This window comes from Anolis carolinensis, unplaced genomic scaffold (genome assembly GCF_035594765.1).
Source record: "Anolis carolinensis isolate JA03-04 unplaced genomic scaffold, rAnoCar3.1.pri scaffold_7, whole genome shotgun sequence".
NCBI classification, from domain to species: domain Eukaryota; kingdom Metazoa; phylum Chordata; class Lepidosauria; order Squamata; family Dactyloidae; genus Anolis; species Anolis carolinensis.
In genome coordinates, this window is record NW_026943818.1 from 21812033 (window position 1) to 21839569 (window position 27537).

Below are 27537 nucleotides of genomic sequence, written 5' to 3' on the forward strand. Positions count from 1 at the left end.
CTCTCCCTCTAATTAGGACTTTATTTTTCTTTTCTTTTTGTTGTATGAACGTAGAGGCATGGATGAGGGGTTGTGCTGCCAAGTTTAGTGTTTCTGGGATGTGTAGTTTTGTTGTTTTGTCCTAGGCTGAAATTTCATTACCCTTTTATATATATAGATTACAATATAATATTATGAATATTATATGTATATACAATATTTTTTCCCTCTGAAAAGAGTGCTGTCCCCTCCTCTGGTTTCCCAAGACCATAACCAGGCCTGGGCAAACTTGGGCCTTTCCTCCAGGAGTTTTGGACTTCAACTCCCAACATTCCTAACATCCCTAAGGAATGAAGGAAGGAAGGAAGGGCTTCAAAAAGGTTGGCACTATGTTGTAGACAGTTAAGGGAGTTCTTCAACAACGACAGGAAACAAGGTTTTATGGATAAAGAAACATTCTGGGACAGAATAATGACTTCGGAAAAAAAAGTGATAACAAAACTCTTCCGACATATACTGGAATGGGCTACTGAGGAAGAAACAGTCAAGGAATGTATGACAAAATGGGCAGCAAATTTTGGGAGAACAATTCGAATGGAGCAATGGGAAACTATGTGGAATCAAAAAATGAAGCAAATGTATTCATATGATCTGAAAGAAAATTTGATTAAAATGTTCTACAGATGGTACATAACGCCACAGAAATTAGGTTTTTACTATAAGGACATGAATACCGCCTGTTGGAAATGTAAGCAGCATGAAGGAACTTTTTTCCATATGTGGTGGTCGTGTGATAAGGCAAAAAAATATTGGAAAACTATATATGAAAGTATGCAAAAAATTTTAAAAACTAACTACCAATTCAAACCAGAACTTTTCCTTCTAGGAATCACGGAACTGAAGCTAACAGAAAATGAGGAACTGTTAATTAATTATATGACTACGGCAGCAAGGATCACATATGCAAAGTATTGGAGACAGGAGGAAATACCGGACGCAGATCAATGGTTACTTAAATTAATGGAAATTAAAAATATGGATAGGCTAACATATATAATAACAAAACACCAAGGAGTGCCTAAGAGATGTACAGACTGGAAACCAATATTAGTCTATATACAACAAAGAAGAATGACAACATGTATGTAGAGATAAAGACTGAGGTTTCAATTATAGGACATAGACTGACAATATTTGAAATTACGGAGCATGTAAAGATAAGCTGACAACACGAACAGGTCGCGGGGTTAGAAAAGTCTTGCTATAGAGAAGCAGATTCAGAAACGGAAAGAAACCAATTCAGGGGTAAAAACTTCCCCTGAGAGACAATCTGGTTTAGATATGGATGGAAGTCAAGCCAGACGTGTGTGTTTCTTTTTTGTTGTTGTTGTGTATTTGTGTGTATTTTATCCTATTTTTAATGTCTCTTTTTTTTTTAAACCACTACCCTCACATCTCCTCCCCTACTATCCAATCTCCCAATTTCCTACTTTCCTATAACCAAAATGTTCCCCCACTTTTATTGTTAACCTTTGAAATCTAAATAAAAGTTTAAAAAAAAAAAAAAAGGTTGGCACTGAGTCACGCAACCCAAACACGCGACTCCTCCACGCGAGGATGGCAGTGACGACGATATCCCACCTCTGAGTCAGCTCGTAAAAATAAACCTGTCTCCGTCCCCGTCGTCACCGTTAAAAGTCACGCCACAGGATTCGCTCTCAAGGCTCCGTCCTCACCTCGGGTGGCCTTTTGCCCAAAGGAAGGCCTCCTCGTGCCCCTTCACTGCGGACTGGGCTCCTCCGTCGCGGCTGTAAACACACACAAAGGAGCCACAAATGTAATATCGGCCGGAAGGAAGGAATCAAGGAAGGACAGCTTGGCTCACTGTTTATTTCTACAAGTCTCCCGAGGGATTGGCGCCCGCCCAGCGCTCTTGGCGAGTCCCATACAGAGGGGCTTTTGTCTCCAGCTGGAACCCTTTGGAGCTCCTTTCTCTCTTTTTCTCCCCCCAACACTTTATTTTAATCTTGCACCAACGGCACCCGATTCCCAGCCTCCTCTCTGCGTTATTCATCCCTTGGCCGAGAACCTGGATTGAGAGCTCATTTCAAGGAGGCCAGAGCGCATAATGCGATGCTCCAAATCTCCCCCGATAAAAAAAGCTGAAGAAGACGGGCCTCAAGTTGGTCGGGAACCAACTGCCCCGCTCTGGGTTGCAAATCTAGACATGTCCAGACTCAGTTTTCCATTGAAAACCACATTCACAAGAAAGGCAGACAAGGAGTCGTTGGCTTTGGCCCAAAAAGCTACATCAGATCTCACCAAAGGATAGTACCGTATATACTCGAAGATAAGCCCTTATTTACGAGCTGAAAAAGCCTCCCTCGGCTTATAATCGGGTCAAGGCCTGCAATGGGTGCCTGCTGACTATTGCTTGCAATATGTGATCTATTTCTTTCCTCTCCTCCCTTATCAGTGTGTTTACTTTTGCAAAGCCTCCCTGCAGGCTATTGCTTGCAATATGTGATCTATTTCTCTCTTCTCCTCCCTCATCAGTGTGTTTACTTTTGCAAAGCCTCCCTGCAGGCTATTGCTTGCAATATGTGATCTATTTCTTTCCTCTCTTCCCTTATCAGTGTGTTTACTTTTGCAAAGCCTCCCTGCAGGCTATTGCTTGCAATATGTGATCTATTTCTTTCTTCTCCTCCCTTATCAGTGTGTTTACTTTTGCAAAGCCTCCCTCACCCTTGATCAAGGGAATGTTTTGAAAAGAGAAACACTCTTGCAAGTCAGGAAGAAGAAAAATATATATTCATTCATCTTATGAAAGCATTTTCCCCTGAAATATTTGTTGAACTCTCCTATAGATATACAGTAGAGTCTCACTTATCCAACATAAACGGGCCGGCAGAACGTTGGATAAGCGAATATGTTGGATAATAAGGAGAGATTAAGGAAAAGCCTATTAAACATCAAATTAGGTTATGATTTTACAAATTAAGCACCAAAATATCATGTTAAACAACATATTTGACAGAAAAAGTAGTTCAATATGCAGTAATACTATGTAGTAATTACTGTGTTTACAAATTTAGCACCAAAATATCACGATATATTGAAAACATTGACTACAAAAATGCGTTGGATAATCCAGAACGTTGGATAAGCGAGTGTTGGATAAGTGAGACTCTACTGTATAGGCATTAACCCTTGCAAGCTTTTGCCATCTCTATGTACATTTAAATGTGTATCTATCTATATACATTAATTTTATATATGAATTTTCCCCTCATATGTTTGCAGGCCTTTGCAAATCCTTTATACATATAGATCCATGTACCTGTGTATCTGTAGCCATACATATACATTAATTTTATATATGAATTTTCCCCTCATATGTTTGCAGGCCTTTGCAAATCCTTTATACATATAGATCCATGTACCTGTGTATCTGTAGCCATACATATACATTAATTTTATATATGAATTTTCCCCTCATATGTTTGCAGGTCTTTGCAAATCCTTTATACATATAGATCCATGTACCTGTGTATCTGTAGCCATACATATACATTATTTTTATACATGAATTTACGCTCATATGTTTGCAAGTCTCTGCAAATATCTATATAAAGAGAGATGTCTGGATAGCTATGAATATATTCTTACCTACCTATATATACAACTTGCTTATATTACAGGGGGGAAATGCATATGTGAAATTAGTATCTATGATTATAGATCTATATCTAGCTCTGCATTGTTTATATAAGCATTGTTACTATGTTGGAAGTCGGCCTGAGTCCCCATGGGGAGATAGGGTGTGATCCAAATGAAGTTTTTATTATTATTATTATTATTATTATTATTATTATTATTATTATTATTATTATTAGATTATTGTTGATACCATATTGTTTTTGTTGCCCCTACTTTTCCACTTATAGAGCTAGTTTATTGTTTTTCTTTGAAATACAGTAAATATTCAAAAACATTTAACCTACTGATGCCTCGATTAATGAAATTTTGTTGGTATTTATTTTTATTTTGAAATTTACCCATAGCTGCTGCATTTCCCACCCTTGGCTTATACTTGAATCAATAAGTTATCCCAGTTGGGATAATTAGGTGCCTCGGCTTATATTCGGGTCGGCTTATACTCGAGTATATATGGTATATTCTAATAAAAATAACAATAATATTATAGTAAAACAATAATAATGTAAATATATACAGTAGAGTCTCACTTATCCAACGTAAACGGGCCAGCAGAACATTGGATAAGCAAATATGTTGGATAATAAAGAGAGATTAAGGAAAAGCCTATTAAACATCAAATTACATTATGCTTTTACAAATTAAGAACCAAAATGTCATGCTATACAATGAATTGATAGAAAAAGCAATAATATGCAAGAATATATGGTACATTTATTATTTTTCTCTATTATTATTGGTATTATTACATTTATTATTTTTCTCTATTATTGTTGCTACTATTACATTTATTTTACTCTATTATTATTACTAATATTAATAAAACATTTATTATTTCACTCTGATCTTATTATTATTATTGCATTTATTATTTTACCCTATTTATTATTACATGTACAGTAGAGTCTCACTTATCCAAGCTAAACAGGCCGGCAGAACATTGGATAAGAAAATATGTTGGATAATAAGGAGAGATTAAGGAAAAGCCTGTTAAACATCAAATTAGGTTAGGATTTTACAAATTAAGCACCAAAACATCATGTTATACAACAAATTTGACAGAAAAAGTAGTTCAATACGCAGTAGTGCTATGTAGTAATTACTGTATTTACGAATTTAGCACCAAAATATCACGATATATTGAAAACATTGACTACAAAAATGCATTGGATAATCCTGAACGTTGGATAAGCGGATGTTGGATAAGTGAGATTCTACTGTATATATAAGAGTATAATAATAATGGTAAAGGTAAAGATTTCCCCTGACATTAAGTCCAGCCGTGTCTGACTCTGGGGGTTGGTACTCATCTCCATTTCTAAGCCGAAGAGCCGGCGTTGTCCATAGACACCTCCAAGGTCATGTGGCCATTGGCATGACTGCATGGAGCGCTGTTACCTTCCCGCTGGAGCGGTACCTATTGATCTACTCACATTTGCATGTTTTTGAACTGCTAGGTTCGCAGAAGCTGGAGCTAACAGCGGGCGCTAATTCCACTCCCCGAATTTGAACCTGGGACCTTTTGGTCCGCAAGTTCAGCAGCTCAGCACTTTTACACACTGAGCCACCGGAGGCTCCATATATATATATATATATATATATATATATATATATATATATATATATATATACACACACACACACACACACACACACACACACATATACATATATATAATATAATATATACAGCCCAGGAGCAAGCCACCAGAACAAATGCAATTAAGGCCAAGATCGAAAAATCAGCTGATGACCCAAAATGCAGACTGTGCAAGGCAACCAACGAAACCTCAGCTGCTGTAAGAAAATCACAGAGACAGACTACAAACAGAGGCACAACTATGTGGCCCAAATGATTCATTGGAACGTATGCCTCAAGTACCACCTGCCAGCAGCAAAGAACTGGTGGGATCACAAACCTGCAAAAGTATTGGAAAATGAGCACGCAAAGATACTGTGGGACTTCCGAATCCAGACTGACAAAGTTCTGGAACACAACACACCAGACATCACGGTTGTGGAAAAGAAAAAGGTTTGGATCATTGATGTCGCCATCCCAGGTGACAGTCGCATTGACGAAAAACAACAGGAAAAACTCAGCCGCGATCAGGACCTCAAGATTGAACTGCAAAGACTCTGGCAGAGACCAGTGCAGGTGGTCCCGGTGGTGATGGGCACACTGGGTGCCGTGCCAAAAGATCTCAGCCAGCATAATAACAAAATTACAATCTGCCAGCTGCAAAAGGCCACCCTACTAGGATCTGCGCGCATCATCCAAAAATACATCACACAGTCCTAGACACTCGGGAAGTGTTGGACTTGTGATTTTGTGATATGAAATCCAGCATGTCTATCTTGTTTGCTGTGTCATACAATACAATAATAACAATGTATAATAGCATAATATAATAAGGAGAGTAGTGCAATAAACTTATTATTATTAATAACAATAATGATAATGATAATAATAATAATTATTATTATTATTAATGCTATGTTGTTGCCAGAGAAGAGGCCATTTGTTTTGTCTGGTTCAATTGTGCTGGACGGGGCATGCAAGGTGTCTCCCAACCGCCCCGAAAACACACAGTGTCCCACTCACGTTTCACCGCCAACAAGGTGGTCCCGTGGCAGCAGGAGACGGAGGCCACATGGATGGGATGCGTCTCCCCGAGATGCACAAGCCGAGGGCTGCGGGTGTCCTCGTCCTTCCGGCCCAGGCGGCCACGAGCGCTTTTGCCCCAAGTGTAAACCTCGCCGTCTGGGAAGGAGAAGGGAGTCACGAATTGACAAACGGAGCAAGCGGAAGCGATAGCATGGAACGGGGACATCATCGCAGCCTCACCTGCTCCCACCACGACGGTGAAGGCGTCTCCGCAGCCCACCATGGCCACTCTGACCCCTTGGAGGCCCTCCACCAGGTAGGGTGACCGGCTGGAGCGGCAAGAGATGGGGCCGAGCTGGCCGTGCTGGTTGCTACCGAGGGTGAAACACTGGCCTGAGGCTGCGGAAGGAAACGTAATATATTCCATGGTGATGATGTCCTTATAATAACATTGATGACCCTCTAATAATAACGTATGAATTTTTGGTTTACAGATGCTATGTTTAATTGTGTGTTTGTGTTTTAAAAAAGTAAGTATTACAGTTATTGCATCTCAGCACTCAGAAGCTGGTTGCCATGGAGAAGTAGGTGGAGCCAACTGCCGTTTTGTTGAAAAAGTGCAGAGTTTAAAAAAAGGATTCAGTCTGTGCTCTGATGAGGCACAGGGAAGATTGATCCTAGGTTGAGGGAATCAAGGAGACTCAATTGTTCATTTTTGAGTCAGTTTAAAATAAGTTTGGTGACTTATTTAATGTAGTCTGTGTCCTGGTAAGGAACAGAGAATCTGTGATCGTATATCACAGGGTGACTGCGGTTTAAAAGTAGCAGAGGAAGAAGTTCTAACTACTTTAAGTAAAAGAAACGACACTTTAGGGCAGGGGTCCCCAAACTAAGGCCCGGGGGCCGGATGCGGCCCTCCGAGGTCATTTACCTGGCCCCTGCCCTCAGTTTTATAATATAATATATTGTATATACATATAATATTGATAATATTATAATGTAATACAATATAACACTAATAATAATACCATATAATAATATTAATTATATATTCTATATTACATATAATATTACTAATAATATTACAGTATAGTGGTATAGTTAAATACAGTAATATATAATGCTAATATTGTGCTATGCTAATAATATAATATATTGTATGTACATATAATTTGTAAGCCACTCTGAGTCCCCTTTGGGGTGAGAAAGGTGTGATACAAATGTAGTAAATAAATGCAGTAAATAAATAATAAATAAATACATTTTAGACTTAGGCTCGCCCAAAGTCTGAAATGACTTGAAGGCACACAACAACAACAACAACAACAATCCTAATTAACTTGACTATCTCACTGGCCAGAAGCAGGAGCACACTTCCCATTGAAATCCTGATAAATGTATGTTGGGTTAAAATTGTTTTTATTTTTAAATATTGTATTGTTCTTTCATTGTCCTTGATGTTGTTGTTGTTTTTGCACTACAAATAAGACATGTGCAGTGTGCATCGGAATTTGTTTGTATTTTTTTTCCAAATGATAATCCGGCCCCTCAACAGTCTGAAGGATTGTGGACCGGCCCTCGGCTTAAAAAGTTTGAGGACCCCTGCTTTAGGGAGTTTGTCGTACCTCATTCTAGTACTGTAACTGTTAATAAAAGTGCCTCTAAGTGAGAAACAATATTGTAGCCACTAAGCTCTGTGCCTGAATAAACTTGTTATTGTTCCTCCAACATCTAAGCCAGGGGTCCTCAAACTTTTTAAGTAGAGGGCCGGTTCATGGTCCTTCAGATTGCTGAAGGGCCAAATTATCATTTGAAAAAAAAAGAAAAGAACAAATCCCTATGCACACTGCACATGTCTTATTTGTAATGCAAAAAAACAAAAAAACAAAAACAAACAAAACCCCAACAACATTTATTCACTTATTTATTTATTTACTACATTTATACCCCACCCTCTCTCACCCCGAAGGGGACTCAGAGTGGCTTACAAGTTGTATGTACATACAATATATTATATTATTAGCATAGCACAATATTAGCATTATATATTACTATCTGGTACTATACTATACATTTAATATATAATATATAATTAATATTATTATATTATACAATATTATTATATTGTATTATTATTATTAGCCACCCTGAGTCCCCTATTGAGTGAGAAGGGCGGGGTAGAAATACTGTAATAAATAAATAAATATTATATTGTATTACATTATAATATTATTATCAATATTATATGTACAGTAGAGTCTCACTTATCCAACACTCGCTTATCCAACGTTCTGGATTATCCAATGCATTTTTGTAGTCAATGCTTTCAATATATCGTGATATTTTGGTGCTAAATTCATAAATACAGTAATTACTATATAGCATTACTGTGTACTGAACTACTTTTTCTGACAAATTTGTTGTCTAACATGATGTTTTGATGCTTAATTTGTAAAATCATAACTTAATTTGATGTTTAATAGGCTTCTCCTTAATGCCTCCTTATTATCCAACATATTCGCTTATCCAACGTTCTGCCGGCCCGTTTATGTTGGATAAGTGAGACTCTACTGTATACACAATATATCATATTATTACCATAGCAGAATACTAGTAAATGAAAGAACAATATAATATTTAAAAATAAAAACAATTTTAACCAACATACTGTAAACCTATCAGGATTTCATTGGGAAGTGAGGGCCTGCTTCTGTCCAAAGAGATAGTCAAGTTAATAAGGATTGTTGTTGTTGTGTGCCTTCAAGTCATTTCAGAATTGGGCAAGCCTAAGTCTAAAACTGAGGGCGGGGGCCAGGTCAATGACCTTGGAGGGCCGCATCCGGCCCCCGGGCCTTAGTTTGGGGACCCCTGATCTAAGCCTATGTCGCATCTATATATATAAATGAGTGATGGCATCATGGCGACCAACAAAACAACAAAACTTGTTGCCCTTCAACCTTGAAATTTGACAACACAACCCATCATCCACGCCTCTAGGTTGATACAACAAAAAGAAAAGAAAAATAAAGTCCTAATTAGAGGGAAAGGAATAATTGTTTTTATCCAATTGCTGCCAGTTAGAGGACTAATCTCTGCCCACTTGGTCTCCTAGCAACCAACTCAGCCCAGGGGACAGGCAGATTTAGGCCTCGGCCTCTTCCACAGATGATCTAATTTGCACTGGATTATATGGCAGTGTAGACTCAAGGCCCTTCCACACAGCTATATAACCCATTTATAATCTTATATTATCTGCTTTGGATTATCTGGACTCCACACTGCCATATAATCCACTTCAGTGTGCATTTTATACAGCTATGAAGAAGGGGCCCTCATATAATCCAGTTCTAAACTGATAATATAAGATTATAAATATAATATGTAATAATTACTGTTATATAATAATACAGAACAATATAATCTCTAAAATCAGGACAGTAAATAAAGATCAACACTCTGAAAGCATAAGCCACAGCAACGCGTGGCCGGGCAAAGCTAGTATATTATAAACCAAGTTGCGTTACCATCTAAAGTGAATAAGAATTGGTGGCAGCGGTGGGATCAAAAGATTCCCCGTACCTAAAAGAACCTTAGTCATTCATAGTCCTTACAAATTGGTGGCAGCGTTATAAATTCCCTTACACGTACACTTCATGTTGATAGCAATAACAAGGTAAGAATGTCCAGTCTCTTGCTTTGGGTGCCCTTCTGCCAACCATGCCACCCTCCAAGCTGGAGAGCCCTGTGTGGACACTCACCGGTGACCACTGCCGAGTGGGACGTCCCAATGTCGGCCCAGAGGATGGCCTCTTCGTTCAAGGGGGCCGACCGAGCGGGGCTGAAGAGCAGGGCCTCCTCCACCCAATCCGTGGGCTGGGACTCCCCTTGGTCCAGGCCCAGCTTGTTATACCTGCCAGGGAGAGGGAACCAGTCGATAGGGCGGCAGGACAGTCAGGTAGGGCAAAGGAGACGGATAGGAAGCTCAGAAACTAATAACAACAACAACAATAGCAAAGCTACTGTTTGAGACCCATCACTCCCTACCTGGCTCAAAAACTAACAACAACAACAACAACAATAATAAAGCTACTATTTGAAACCCACCACCCGCTGCCTGGCTCAGAAACTAATAACAACAACAACAATAATAATAACAACGAAGCTACTGTTTGAGACCCATCTCCCCCTACCTGGCTCAGAAACTAACAACAACAACAACAAAGCTACTATTTGAGACTCATCACCCCCTACCTGGCTCAGAAATAATAATAATAATAATAATAATAATAATAATAATAATAATAATGACAAAGCTACTATTTGGACCCATCACCCCCTACCTGGCTCAGAAATAATAATAATAATAATAATAATAATAATAATAATAATAATAATAATAATGACAAAGCTACTATTTGAGACTCATCACCCCCTACCTGGCTCAGAAATAATAATAATAATAATAATAATAATAATAATAATAATAATAATAATAATAATAATGACAAAGCTACTATTTGAGACTCATCACCCCCTACCTGGCTCAGAAATAATAATAATAATAATAATAATGACAAAACTACTCTTTGAGACCCATCACCCCCTACCTGGCTCAGAAACTAATAACAACAACAACAACAATAATACTAATAACAAAGCCTACCTGTTGCTCCCACAGGCCAGGATCTGGTTCTTGGCTGTCAGGATCATGGAGGCATCGATGCCGCAGAGGACCCTTTGTGGCTCGTGGTCGACAGGGACGGTCACCTGCTGCGGGGAGCTGTGCGAGTCCTGCGTCCCCAAACCGAGGCGGCCTGGAAGGAAGGAAGGAAGGAAGGAAGGAAGGAAGGAAGGAAGGAAGGAAGGAAGGAAGGAAGGATGAGAGGAGGAAGAGAGGGCTGCTCTGCCTGAATCCGCTCACCCTCCGCGCTCACCATTATCCCCTCGGCCCCAGGAGAAGACTTCCCCTTCGGTGGAGACGGCCAGGACGTGCGAAGCTCCGCTAGCCACCTGCGTGATCTCGTAGCCCAGCAGGGCCTCCACGATCTTGGGCTGCAAAGGGGAAATACTTCCGGTCACAATAACTTGAAATAGGATGGACTCCGACACCCATTATTGGCCCCGAGGAGGCGATTCCACGCACCTGGCTGACGTCCACCAACGTCTCGTGGCCCAAACAGCCGCTGCTGCCGCTGCCAAAGGTCAAGACAATCCCTCTGTCTGCAAAGGAAAATTGGGAAAACAATAATAATAACAAAATGTTGATCTGCGTTAGGTTTTAATTCACACATTGTTATGGTTTTTAGTGTTGGCCAGAAAGCAGGGTATAAATATCATACAAATATATTATTACTAGCTGTGCCCGGCCACGCGTTGCTGTGGCAAAGTGGTGGTGGTATTGGTTAAAAATTGTTGTGTAATTTTTATTTGACGTTATTTGTATTTTTTTATTAATTTTATTGTAAGTTATCTTTTTATTTATTATATTTTATTATTTTCTTGTATAATTTTTAGTTATTTTTGTTATTATGGTATTTTATTGTATTAATTTTTTAGTGTTTTTTATTATTTTTTATTGGGTTGCTAGGAGACCAAGTTGGAGGAGCTTAGCCTTCTAACTGGCAGCAATTGGATAAAAGCAATTATTCCTCTCTCTCTAATTAGGACTTTATTTTTCTTTTCTTTTTGTTGTATCAACCTAGAGGCGTGGATGATGGGTTGTGTTGTCAAATTTCGAGGTTGGAGGGCCTGTAGTTTTGTTGTTTTGTCCGCTGCCCTGATGCCATCACTCTTTTATATATATAGATAATATAAATATATATTATTATTAAATGATGACATATCATAATATAATTAAATGATTGTATTACATTATATATTATTGTAATTAAAATATTATACTATTATATCATTGTTATACTATTATGCTATACTATTATATTATTATACTAGCTGTGCCCGGCCACGCGTTGCTGTGGCAAAGTGGTGGTGGTATTGGTTAAAAATTGTTGTGTAATTTTTATTTGACGTTACAGTAGAGTCTCACTTATCCAACACTCGCTTATCCAACGTTCTGGATTATCCAACGCATTTTTGTAGTCAATGTTTTCAATATATCATGATATTTTGGTACGAAATTCGTAAATACAGTAATTACTACGTAGCATTACTGAGTATTGAACTACCTTTTCTTCCAGATTTGTTGTATAACATGATGTTTGGGCGCTTAATTTGTAAAATCATAACCTAATTTGATGTTTAATGGGCTTCTCCTTAACCTCTCCTTATTATCCAACATATTCGCTTATCCAACATTCTGCCGGCCCGTTTATGTTGGATAAGTGAGACTCTACTGTATTTGCATTTTTTATTAATTTTTATTGTAAGTTATAGTTTATTATTTTCTTGTATTATTTTTAGTTATTTTCTGTTATTATAGTATTTTATTGTATTAATTTTTAGTGTTTTTTATTATTTTTATTGGGTTGCTAGGAGACCAAATGGGAGGAGCTTAGCCTTCTAACTGGCAAGAATTGGATAAAAGCAATTATTCCTCTCTCTCTAATTAGGACTTTATTTTTCTTTACTTTTTGTTGTATCAACCTAGAGGCGTGGATGATGGGTTGTGTTGTCAAATTTCGAGGTTGGAGGGCCTGTAGTTTTGTTGTTTTGTCCGCTGCCCTGATGCCATCACTCTTTTATATATATAGATAGATAATATAAATATATATTATTATTAAATGATGACATATCATAATATAATTAAATGATTGTATTACATTATATATTATTGTAATTAAAATATTATACTATTATATCATTGTTATACTATTATGCTATACTATTATATTATTATACTAGCTGTGCCCGGCCACGCGTTGCTGTGGCAAAGTGGTGGTGGTATTGGTTAAAAATTGTTGTGTAATTTTTATTTGACGTTATTTGCATTTTTTTATTAATTTTTATTGTAAGTTATATTTTTACTTATTATATTTTATTATTTTCTTGTATTATTTTTAGTTATTTTCTGTTATTATAGTATTTTATTGTATTAATTTTTAGTGTTTTTTATTATTTTTTATTGGGTTGCTAGGAGACCAAATGGGAGGAGCTTAGCCTTCTAACTGGCAAGAATTGGATAAAAGCAATTATTCCTCTCTCTCTCTCTAATTAGGACTTTATTTTTCTTTACTTTTTGTTGTATCAACCTAGAGGCGTGGATGATGGGTTGTGTTGTCAAATTTCGAGGTTGGGGGGCCTGTAGTTTTGTTGTTTTGTGGGTCGCCGTGATGCCATCACTCTTTTACATATATAGATTACACTCACATAATAATACTATTATACTATACTATTATAATTGTTATATTATATATATTACGCTCATCTAATTATATTATTATACTATATTATTATTATATTATTATACATCTTGTCTCATGTGCCATAGCAACACGCTATGCTAATTTTATATACATATATACAGTAGAGTCTCACTTATCCAAGCCTCGCTTATCCAAGCTTCTGGATTATCCAAGCCATTTTTGTAGTCAATGTTTTCAATATATCATGATATTTTGGTGCTAAAATCGTAAAGACAGTAATTACAACATAACATTACTGCGTATTGAACTACTTTTTCTGTCAAATTTGTTGTATGACATGATGTTTTGGTGCTTAATTTGTAAAATCATAACCTAATTTGATGTTTAATGGGCTTTTCCTTAATCCCTCCTTATTATCCAAGATATTCGCTTATCCAAGCTTCTGCCGGCCCATTTAGCTTGGATTAGTGAGACTCTACTGTATTATTATTAAATGATGACATGTTATAATATAATTATAACTCCTTGACATAGCCACAGAGTTCACCCCAGTTTAAGGTTCTTCCCATGACCTTATAGCACCTTAACTTCCTTCATGTTTACAAGTTTCACTCAGTGCACTTTGCCCAGCTCATTTTATGATTTTATTGCTGTGTTTTATCATGATCATATTTTATGCCTTTTAAATTTATTTGTGTGTTTTTGTATTTGATATCACTGTATGCTTGTTTTATATCTGTGAGCCACCCCGAGTCCCTCTGGGGAGATGGTGGCAGGGTACAAAAATAAAATTATTATTATTACTATTAAATGATTCTATTACTTTATATATTATTGCAATTAAAATAGTATACTATTATATCATTGTTATATTATTACTTATATAATTATATTATTATACTATACTAGTATATTATTATATTACACTCACATAATAATACTATCATACTATACTATTATAATTGTTATATTATATATATTACACTCATCTAATTATATTATTATACTATATTATTATATATTATATTATAATATATATTACATTACACCGGTATAATTGTATTATTATACTACACTATTATATGTTATTATTATATTACATACTATATTATATGACACTATTATTATAATTATTATATTATATATATTGCACTCATATATATTATTATAATAAACCGTATATACTCGAATATAAGCCAACCCGAATATAAGCCGAGGCACCTAATTTTACCACAAAAAAACCCTGGGAAATCATTGACTCCAGTATAAGCCGAGGGTGGGAAATTTCAGAAATAAAAATAGATACCAAAAAATTACATTAATTGAGGCACCAGTAGGTTAAATGCTTTGGAATATTTACATCAAGCTCTAATTTAAGAGAAGACTGTCCAACTCTGATCCAATCATTATTCTCATCTTTTTCAATGTAAATGTGCTTATGTATCCTTTTAATAATAATAGAGTAAAATAATACATGTAATAATAAATAGAGTAGAATAATAAATGTAATAACAATAATATCAGAGTGAAATAATAAATGTATTAATAATAATAATAATAATAAAAATTGAGTAAAATAAATGTAATAATAGCAACAATAATAGAGTACAATAATAAATGTAGCAATAATAGAATAAAATAATAAATGTAATAATACCAATAATATTAGAGAAAAATAATAAATGTACCAAATATTCTCGAATATAAGCTGACCCAAATATAAGCCAATCAGGATCCTCACCCGAGTATAAGCCGAGGGGGTCTTTTTTAGTCCTTAAAAAAGGGCTGAAAAACTAAGCTTATACTCGAGTATATACAGTAATATCTATATATATAAAAGAGTGATGGCATCAGGGCAGCGGACAAAACAACAAAACTACAGGCCTCCCAACCTCGAAATTTGACAACACAACCCATCATCCACGCCTCAAGGTTGATACAACAAAAAGAAAAGAAAAATAAAGTCCTAATTAGAGAGAGAGGAATAATTGTTTTTATCCAATTGCTGCCAGTTACAAGGCTAAGTTCCACCCTAAGGTTAGCAGATACCCCTAAGGGTCATCCAGTTCAACTTCCTTATATCATGCAGGAGGGCACAATCCAATCACTCCTGACAGATGGCCATCCAATATCTGCACAATAATAATACACATCGAATCATAGCATCAGACAGTTAGGAAACAACCCTAAAGACCATCCAGCCCAACCCAATTCTGCCATGCAGGACACAAGCCAAGCACTCCCAACAGATGGCCACCCAGCCTCTCAATACTAATACTAATAATAATAATAATAATAATAATAATAATAATAATAATATCATCATACAATCCTAAAGTTTGGAGTGACCCCTAAGGATCATCCAGATCAACTTCCTTCTACCATGCAGGAGGACACAATCTAAGCACTCCTGACAGATGGCCATCCAGCCTCTACATAATGATGATGATGATGATGATAATGATGATGATAATAATAATAATAATAGAGGCATAGAATCCAAGAGTTTGGAGAGACCCCTAAGGGCCATCCAGCCCAACCCTTTCTACTATGCAGCAGGACACAATCCAAGCATTCACAACACATGGACAACATATAAATACTATACAATACTACAAAGGGACAGAGACCCCCTCTACCCTCACCACTTTCACAGGACACAAACAACCAAAAGCATACTCAACATAAAGACAACCATACAACAGACATTCAATACCACCACTACCTCAACAATTTCTCACCAACACCATCAGACAACGCCACAGCAACGCGTGGCCGGGCACAGCTAGTTATATTATAATTATGTTGAGCTTCCTCCTAGAGCAAGCCGAGGATCCCGCCAGCAATGTTTAGAGATCTTAATAAAACATTTTACGACTTGGCTTTATTGTATTTTTGTGGGTTTACATATGATTAACTTCTCACCTGTCTCTTCCTCCAAAAACTATGGCAACAAAGGTCTCTAATTCAGGCCAACATTGACCCCTAGCGTCCAACTAGCACTTTGGCCTCAGGGTTTTGCACAGGATTTATATAGAAAAGACACCCGCAAAGGCCATCCAGTGCTTCTGCCAGGCAGGAAGACACCATTCGATCCCTCCAGACAGAGGGCCACCCACTAAGACCCCTAGATCAATATCTGTGGCCTGTGAAATCGTACCTGTGAGGCAGGTGGTGAAGAGGTCCCCGCAGGCGACATGCTTGATGGTGACTCCGGACTGACCCTCCAGAAAGCGGCTCACAAACTGGGGCTGCAGTTGTTCGGTGGCCCCGGGGAGGGAGGGCCCGCCTGTCAAGCCACCGGGGGGCGGCTGGAAAAATAATAATAATTATTATTATTGACACAAAGTCATAGTATAACACAGCAAATGAGATATACATTCTGGAATTTGTTTATTATTATTATTATTATTATTATTATTATTATTATTATTATTATTATTATTATGTCTGGATGGTCATCTGTCAGGAGGGCTTCCTTTATGGCAGAAGGGGGTTAGACTGGATGGCCCTTGGGGTCCCTTCCAAATCTAGTATTCTATAATAGCAATAATAGCATAGATTTGGAAGGGACCCCAAGGGACATCCAGTCTAACCCCCTTCTGCCATAAAGGAACCCTCAAAGCCCTCCTGACAGATAGCAATCCAGATATTACAATAATAATAATAATAATAATAATAATAATAATAATAATAATAATAATAATAATACTGACATGGCTCTGGCTCACGAATGGGACCCTGAAGAAGGAGACAGAAGGCCTGATCCTTGCAGCCCAGGACCAAGCCATCAGGACAAATGCAATCAAGGCCAAGATCGAAAAATCAGCTGATGACCCAAAGTGCAGACTGTGCAAGGAAACCGATGAAACCATTGATCATATCCTCAGCTGCTGTAAGAAAATTGCACAGACAGACTACAAACAGAGGCACAACTATGTGGCCAAAATGATTCATTGGAACCTATGCCTCAAGTATCACCTCCCAGCAGCAAAGAACTGGTGGGATCACAAACCTGCAAAGGTTGTGGAAAATGAACACGCAAAGATACTGTGGGACTTCCGAATCCAGACTGACAAAGTTCTGGAACACAACACACCAGACATCACAGTTGTGGAAAAGATCAAGGTTTGGATCATTGATGTTGCCATCCCAGGTGACAGTCGCATTGAAGAAAAACAACAGGAAAAACTCAGCCGCTATCAGGACCTCAAGATGGAACTTCAAAGACTCTGGCAGAAACCAGTGCAGGTGGTCCCGGTGGTGATGGGCACACTGGGTGCCGTGTTAAAAGATCTCAGCCGGCATTTGGAAACAATAGACATTGACAAAATTACGATCTGCCAACTGCAAAAGGCCACCTTACTGGGATCTGCACGCATCATCTGAAAATACATCACACAGTCCTAGACACTTGGGAAGTGTTCGACTTGTGGTTTTGTGAAACGAAATCCAGCATGTCTATCTTGTTTGCTGTGTCATACAACGTCGTTGTGTCAATAATAATAATAATAATAATAATACTGCATATACCTGAGTATAAGCCTAGTTTTTCAGCCCTAAAAAAACCTCCTCGGCTTATACTCGGGTGAGGGTCCTGGTGGGCTTATATTCAGGTCGGCTTATACTCAATTATATATGGTACAGTAGAGTCTCACTTATCCAAGTTTCTCGATTATCCAAGCCATTTTTGCAGTCAATGTTTTCAACATACCATGATATTTTGGTACTAAATTCATAAATACAGTAATTACAACATAACATTACTGCGGATTGAACTGCTTTTTCTGTCAAATTTGCTGTAAAACATGACGTTTTGGTGCTTAATTTGTAAAATCATAACCTAATTTGATGTTTAATAGGCTTTTCCTTAATCTCTCCTTATTATCCAAGATATTCTCTTATCCAAGCTTCTGCCAGCCCGTTTAGCTTGGATAAGTGAGACTCTACTGTATATTTATTATTTTTCTCTATTATTATTGGCATTGTTACATTTATTATTTTACTCTATCAATTATTATTATTACATTTATTATTTTACTCTATTATTGTTGTTACTTTTACATTTATTTTACTCTATTTTTATTATTATTAATACATTTATTATTTTACTCTGTTATTACATTTATTATTTTACTGCATTTATTATTATTATTCCATGTATTATTTCACTCTATTATTATTAATAGATACATAAGCACATTTACATTGAAGAAGATGAAAATAAGGATTTGTATTCGGGTCGGCTTATACTCGAGTATATACGGTAATAATAATAATATAATGACAACATGGAATCATAGATTTGGAAGATGACCCAGAAGACCATCCAGCCGAACCTCATCTGCCATAAAGGCAGACACAATCAAAGCCCTCCACACAGAGGGCCATCCAGATATTATAATAATATAATATTAATGGTTATCCATATATAATAATAATAATAATAATAATAATAATAATAATAATAATAATATAACAACATAGAATAATAGATTTGGAAGATGACCCATAAGACCATCCAGCCAAACCTCATCTACCATAAAGGCAGACACAATCCAAGCACTCCTGAAAGAGGGCCATCCAAATATAATAATAATAATATAACAACAACATAGAATAATAGATTTGGAAGATGACCCATAAGACCATCCAGCCGAACCACATCTGCCTTAAAGGCAGACACAATCAAAACCCTCCTGACAGATGGCCATCCAGATATTATAATAATAATATAATGACAACATAGAATCATAGTTTTGGAAGATGACCCAAAAGACCATCCAGCAGAACCTTATCTGCCATAAAGGTAGACACAATCAAAGCAATCCTAACAGATGGCCATCCAGATATAATAATAATAATAATAATAATAATAATAATAATAATAATAATAATAATATAACGACAACATAGAACCATAGATTTGGAAGATGACCCATAAGACCATCCAGCCGAACCTCATCGGCCATAAAGGTAGACACAATCAAAGTCCTCTGGACAGATGGCCATCCAGATATAATAATAATAATAATAATAATAATAATAATAATAATAATAATAATGATAAAACGACAACATAAAATCATAGATTTGGAAGATGACCCATAAGACCATCCAGCCAAACCACATCTGCCATAAAGGCAGACACAATCAAAGCACTCCTGACAGATGGCCATCCAGATATTATAATAATAATAATAATAATAATATAACGACAACATAGAATCATAGATTTGGAAGATGACCCATAAGACCATCCAGCCGAACCTCATCGGCCATAAAGATAGACACAATCAAAGTCTTCTGGACAGATGGCCATCCAGATATAATAATAATAATAATAATGATAAAACGACAACATAAAATCATAGATTTGGAAGATGACCCATAAGACCATCCAGCCAAACCACATCTGCCATAAAGGCAGACACAATCAAAGCACTCCTGACAGATGGCCATCCAGATATTATAATAATAATAATATAATGACAACATAGAATCATAGATTTGGAAGATGACCCGTAAGATCATCCAGCCAAACCTCATCTGCCATAAAGGCATACACAATCAAAGCACTCCTGACAGAGGGCCATCCAAATATAATAATAATAATAATAATAATAATAATAATATAACGACAACATAGAATCATAGATTTGGAAGATGACCCATAAGACCATCCAGCTGAACCTCATCGGCCATAAAGATAGACACAATCAAAGTCTTCTGGACAGATGGCCATCCAGATATAATAATAATAATAATAATAATAATAATAATAATAATAATAATAATAATGATAAAACGACAACATAAAATCATAGATTTGGAAGATGACCCATAAGACCATCCAGCCGAACCACATCTGCCATAAAGGCAGACACAATCAAAGCACTCCTGACAGATGGCCATCCAGATATTATAATAATAATAATATAATGACAACATAGAATCATAGATTTGGAAGATGACCCGTAAGATCATCCAGCCAAACCTCATCTGCCATAAAGGCAGACACAATCAAAGCACTCCTGACAGAGGGCCATCCAAATATAATAATAATAATAATATTAATAATAATAATAATATAACGACAACATAGAATCATAGATTTGGAAGATGACCCATAAGACCATCCAGCCGAACCTCATCGGCCATAAAGATAGACACAATCAAAGTCTTCTGGACAGATGGCCATCCAGATATAATAATAATAATAATAATGATAAAACGACAACATAAAATCATAGATTTGGAAGATGACCCATAAGACCATCCAGCCAAACCACATCTGCCATAAAGGCAGACACAATCAAAGCACTCCTGACAGATGGCCATCCAGATATTATAATAATAATAATATAATGACAACATAGAATCATAGATTTGGAAGATGACCCGTAAGATCATCCAGCCAAACCTCATCTGCCATAAAGGCATACACAATCAAAGCACTCCTGACAGAGGGCCATCCAAATATAATAATAATAATAATAATAATAATAATAATAATATAACGACAACATAGAATCATAGATTTGGAAGATGACCCATAAGACCATCCAGCTGAACCTCATCGGCCATAAAGATAGACACAATCAAAGTCTTCTGGACAGATGGCCATCCAGATATAATAATAATAATAATAATAATAATAATAATAATAATGATAAAACGACAACATAAAATCATAGATTTGGAAGATGACCCATAAGACCATCCAGCCGAACCACATCTGCCATAAAGGCAGACACAATCAAAGCACTCCTGACAGATGGCCATCCAGATATTATAATAATAATAATATAATGACAACATAGAATCATAGATTTGGAAGATGACCCGTAAGATCATCCAGCCAAACCTCATCTGCCATAAAGGCAGACACAATCAAAGCACTCCTGACAGAGGGCCATCCAAATATAATAATAATAATAATATTAATAATAATAATAATATAACGACAACATAGAATCATAGATTTGGAAGATGACCCATAAGACCATCCAGCCGAACCTCATCGGCCATAAAGGTAGACACAATCAAAGTCCTCTGGACAGATGGCCATCCAGATATAATAATAATAATAATAATAATAATAATAATGATAAAACGACAACATAAAATCATAGATTTGGAAGATGACCCATAAGACCATCCAGCCGAACCACATCTGCCATAAAGGCAGACACAATCAAAGCACTCCTGACAGATGGCCATCCAGATATTATAATAATAATAATATAATGACAACATAGAATCATAGATTTGGAAGATGACCCGTAAGATCATCCAGCCAAACCTCATCTGCCATAAAGGCAGACACAATCAAAGCACTCCTGACAGAGGGCCATCCAAATATAATAATAATAATAATATTAAAAATAATAATAATATAACGACAACATAGAATCATAGATTTGGAAGATGACCCATAAGACCATCCAGCCGAACCTCATCGGCCATAAAGGTAGACACAATCAAAGTCCTCTGGACAGATGGCCATCCAGATATAATAATAATAATAATAATAATAATGATAAAACGACAACATAAAATCATAGATTTGGAAGATGACCCATAAGACCATCCAGCCGAACCACATCTGCCATAAAGGCAGACACAATCAAAGCACTCCTGACAGATGGCCATCCAGATATTATAATAATAATAATATAATGACAACATAGAATCATAGATTTGGAAGATGACCCATAAGACCATCCAGCCGAACCTCATCTGCCATAAAGGCAGACACAATCAAAGCCCTCCTGACAGAGGGCCATCCAAATATAATAATAATAATAATATTAATAATAATAATAATATAACGACAACATAGAATCATAGATTTGGAAGATGACCCATAAGACCATCCAGCCGAACCTCATCGGCCATAAAGATAGACACAATCAAAGTCTTCTGGACAGATGGCCATCCAGATATAATAATAATAATAATAATAATAATGATAAAACGACAACATAAAATCATAGATTTGGAAGATGACCCATAAGACCATCCAGCCAAACCACATCTGCCATAAAGGCAGACACAATCAAAGCACTCCTGACAGATGGCCATCCAGATATTATAATAATAATAATATAATGACAACATAGAATCATAGATTTGGAAGATGACCCGTAAGATCATCCAGCCAAACCTCATCTGCCATAAAGGCATACACAATCAAAGCACTCCTGACAGAGGGCCATCCAAATATAATAATAATAATAATAATAATAATAATAATATAACGACAACATAGAATCATAGATTTGGAAGATGACCCATAAGACCATCCAGCCGAACCTCATCGGCCATAAAGGTAGACACAATCAAAGTCTTCTGGACAGATGGCCATCCAGATATAATAATAATAATAATAATAATAATAATAATGACAACATAGAATCATAGATTGGGAAGATGACCCAAAAGACCATCCAGCAGAACCTTATCTGCCATAAAGGCAGACACAATCAAAGCACTCCTGACAGATGGCCATCCAGATATTATAATAATAATAATATAATGACAACATAGAATCATAGATTTGGAAGATGACCCATAAGACCATCCAGCCGAACCTCATCTGCCATAAAGGCAGACACAATCAAAGCCCTCCTGACAGATGGCCATCCAGATATAATAATAATAATAATAATAATAATAATAATATAACGACAACATAGAACCATAGAATCATCATCCAATCCCTCCCAACAGATCATGGCTTCTGGTGGGAAAGACCAGGCTTTCTTACCTCCCACATGATCAGCCGCCCGGACTTGGTGACGCCCGCCTTCTGGGTCCGCCCCGTGGAGACCTGCACCACCTCCGTGTTCATCATGGGCAGCCGGAGTGGGGCGGTGAGGCCGGAGCCCCAGGTGTAGATGGAGGACGGGGCCGGAGGGAGGCCGGGGCGGGCCGAGCCCAAGCGGGACCCTGGGGCCAAGGCAGAAAGAGCCGTTAATGGGGGGCCAGCAATGGCACCCAAAGAAGTCAAAGAGGGCACCTAAAGATGGCTCCCAAAAATCCTACAAGGCTCGGAAAAAAACAGTAATAGTAATAATAATAATAATAATAATAATAATAATAATAGGCTGCAGGACAGTCATGTGGAACAAAAGAGACAGATGGGAAGCTCAGAAAATAATAATAATACTACCAGTACTACTATTCCTAATAATAAAAAACAATAGTAATACTAATAATACTAATTATTATTATTATTATTATTATTGCAAAAGGCCACCCTACTGGGATCTGCATGCATCATCCGAAAGTACATCACACAGTCCTAGACACTTGGGAAGTGTTCGACTTGTGATTATGTGATACAAAATCCAGCATATCTATCTTGTTTGCTGTGTCATAATAAAATAATAATAATAATAATAGGCTGCAGGACAGTCATGTGGAACAAAAGAGACAGATGGGAAGCTCAGAAAATAATAATACTACCAGTACTACTATTCCTAATAATAAAAAATAATAGTAATACTAATAATACTAATTATTATTATTATTATTATTATTATTATTGCAAAAGGCCACCCTACTGGGATCTGCACGCATCATCCGAAAGTACATCACACAGTCCTAGACACTTGGGAAGTGTTCGACTTGTGATTATGTGATACAAAATCCAGCATATCTATCTTGTTTGCTGTGTTATAATAAAATAATAATAATAATAATAATAATAATAATAATAATAATAATAATAATAATAGGCTGCAGGACAGTCATGTGGAACAAAAGAGACAGATGGGAAGCTCAGAAAATAATAATAATACTACCAGTACTACTATTCCTAATAATAAAAAATAATAGTAAGACTAATAATACTAATTATTATTATTATTATTATTGCAAAAGGCCACCCTACTGGGATCTGCACGCATCATCCGAAAGTACATCACACAGTCCTAGACACTTGGGAAGTGTTCGACTTGTGATTATGTGATACAAAATCCAGCATATCTATCTTGTTTGCTGTGTTATAATAAAATAATAATAATAATAATAATAATAATAATAATAATAGGCTGCAGGACAGTCATGTGGGACAAAGAGATAGATGGGAAGCTCAGAAAATAATAATAATAATACTAACAGTACTACTATTCCTAATAATAATAATAATAACAACAACAACAACAATAATAGGCTGCAGGACAGTCATGTGGAACAAAAGAGACAGATGGGAAGCTCAGAAAATAATAATAATACTACCAGTACTACTATTCCTAATAATAAAAAATAATAGTAATACTAATAATACTAATTATTATTATTATTATTATTGCAAAAGGCCACCCTACTGGGATCTGCACGCATCATCCGAAAGTACATCACACAGTCCTAGACACTTGGGAAGTGTTCGACTTGTGATTATGTGATACAAAATCCAGCATATCTATCTTGTTTGCTGTGTTATAATAAAATAATAATAATAATAATAATAATAGGCTGCAGGACAGTCATGTGGGACAAAGAGACAGATGGGAAGCTCAGAAAATAATAATAATAATACTAACAGTACTACTATTCCTAATAATAATAATAATAATAATAATAACAACAACAATAATAGGCTGCAGGACAGTCATGTGGGACAAAAGAGACAGATGGGAAGCTCAGAAAATAATAATAATAATAATAATACCAGCACTATTACTAATGATAATAATAATAATAATAATAATAATAATAATAATGGGCTGCAGGACAGTCATGTGGGGCAAAAGAGACAGATGGGAAGCTCAGAAAATAATAATAATACCAGCACTACTATTAATGATAATAATAATAATAATAATAATAATAATAATAATAATAATAATGGGCTGCAGGACAGTCATGTGGGGCAAAAGAGACAGATGGGAAGCTCAGAAAATAATAATAATACCAGCACTACTATTAATGATAATAATAATAATAATAATAATGGGCTGCAGGATAGTCATGTGGGACAAAAGAGACAGATGGGAAGCTCAAAAAATAATAACAACACCAGCACTACTATAAATGATAATAATAATAATAATAATAATAATAATAATAATAATAATGGGCTGCAGGATAGTCATGTGGGACAAAAGAGACAGATGGGAAGCTCAGAAAATAATAATAATACCAGCACTACTATTAATGATAATAATAATAATAATAATAATAATAATAATAATAATAATAATAATAATGGGCTGCAGGATAGTCATGTGGGACAAAAGAGACAGATGGGAAGCTCAGAAAATAATAATAATACTATCAATACTGTTGTCGAAGGCTTTCATGGCCGGGATCACAGGGTTGTTGTATGTCTTTCGGGCTGTGTGGCCATGTTCCAGAAGCATTCAGGAGAGAATGCTTCTGGAACATGGCCACACAGCCCGAAAGACATACAACAACACTATCAATACTACTACTCCTAATAAGTAGTAGTAGGTATAATAATAATAATAATACCAGTACTACTACTCCTAATAATAATAGGCTGCAGAACAGTCATGTAGGACAAAAGAGACAGGTAGGAAGCTCAGAAAATAATACTACCACTACTACTACTACTACTATTACTACTACTACTAATAATAATAATAATAATAATAATAATAGGCTGCAGGACAGTCATGTGGGGCAAAAGAGATAGTTGGGAAGCTCAGAAAATAATAATAATACTACCAGAACTACTACTCCTCCTCCCATTAATAATAATAATAATAGGCTGCAGAACAGTTATGTAGGACAAAAGAGATAGACAGGAATAAAAACAACAACCATTTTTTGTGTGTGTCAGGAGTGACTTGAGAAACTGCAAGTCGCTTCTGGGGTGAGAGAATTGGAACAGTCCTTTGATTGTTTAACAATGCCTTTTGTATCTGTTTTCATATTGATGTATTGAACTAAATTTAAGTTTAATGATTTCTGTATTACTGTAATAGTGGATTCTTGTCTTTGTAGAATTGGCTGTCTGCAAGGACGTTGCCCAGGGGACGCCTGGATATTTTTTGATGTTTTTCCCATCCTTGTGGGAGGCTTCTCTCATGTCCCTGCATGGAGCATGGAGCTGGAGCTGGAGCTCATCCGTGCTCTCCCCTGGTGGGATTCGAACCTGGCAGCCTTCAGGTCAGCAACCCAACCTTCCAGTCACAAGGCTTTAACCCACTATGCCATTGGGGGCTCCAAAAACAACAACAACAATAACAACAGATCCCACAATGGCACCCATTTATTATTATTATTCCATGTATTATTTCACTCTATTATTATTAAAAGATACATAAGCACATTTACATTGAAGAAGATGAAAATAAGGATTTATATTCGGATCAGCTTATACTCGAGTATATACTGTAATAATAATAATATAACGACAACATGGAATCATAGATTTGGAAGATGACCCAGAAGACCATCCAGCCGAACCTCATCTGCCATAAAGGCAGACACAATCAAAGCCCTCCACACAGAGGGCCATCCAGATATTATAATAATATAATATTAATGGTTATCCATATATAGTAATAATAATAATAATAATAATAATAATAATAATAATAATAATAATAATAATAATAATATAATGACAACATAGAATCATAGATTTGGAAGATGACCCAGAAGACCATCCAGCCGAACCTCATCTACCATAAAGGCAGACACAATCAAAGCCCTCCTGAAAGAGGGCCATCCAAATATAATAATAATAATATAACAACAACATAGAATAATAGATTTGGAAGATGACCCATAAGACCATCCAGCCGAACCACATCTGCCTTAAAGGCAGAGACAATCAAAACCCTCCTGACAGATGGCCATCCAGATATTATAATAATAATAATATAATGACAACATAGAATCATAGATTTGGAAGATGACCCATAAGACCATCCA

At 36.3% G+C, this 27537-nt stretch overlaps 1 protein-coding gene across 4 annotated transcripts in view; it reads right to left on the reverse strand.

The window, feature by feature from the left end:
- The window catches only part of nek8 (NIMA related kinase 8), a 73531-nt gene that overhangs the window by 27022 nt on the left and 18972 nt on the right, over positions 1 to 27537 (reverse strand). For 2 of the 4 annotated variants that reach the window (XR_010000063.1, XR_010000062.1), the window contains exons 7-15: positions 23396 to 23577; positions 16784 to 16934; positions 11445 to 11521; positions 11236 to 11353; positions 10965 to 11115; positions 10060 to 10211; positions 6542 to 6700; positions 6299 to 6457; positions 1621 to 1787 (exon numbers count right to left, since the gene is read on the reverse strand). Coding sequence is in view for 2 of the 4 variants with exons in the window: in XM_062959013.1 (XP_062815083.1) it covers positions 1759 to 1787; positions 6299 to 6457; positions 6542 to 6700; positions 10060 to 10211; positions 10965 to 11115; positions 11236 to 11353; positions 11445 to 11521; positions 16784 to 16934; positions 23396 to 23577 (1178 nt within the window). In the remaining 2 variants the exon portion in view is untranslated. Of the gene's footprint in view, positions 1 to 402; positions 1788 to 6298; positions 6458 to 6541; positions 6701 to 10059; positions 10212 to 10964; positions 11116 to 11235; positions 11354 to 11444; positions 11522 to 16783; positions 16935 to 23395; positions 23578 to 27537 lie in introns of those variants that run through there. The other 2 variants (XM_062959013.1, XM_062959012.1) reach the window with 2 other exon arrangements.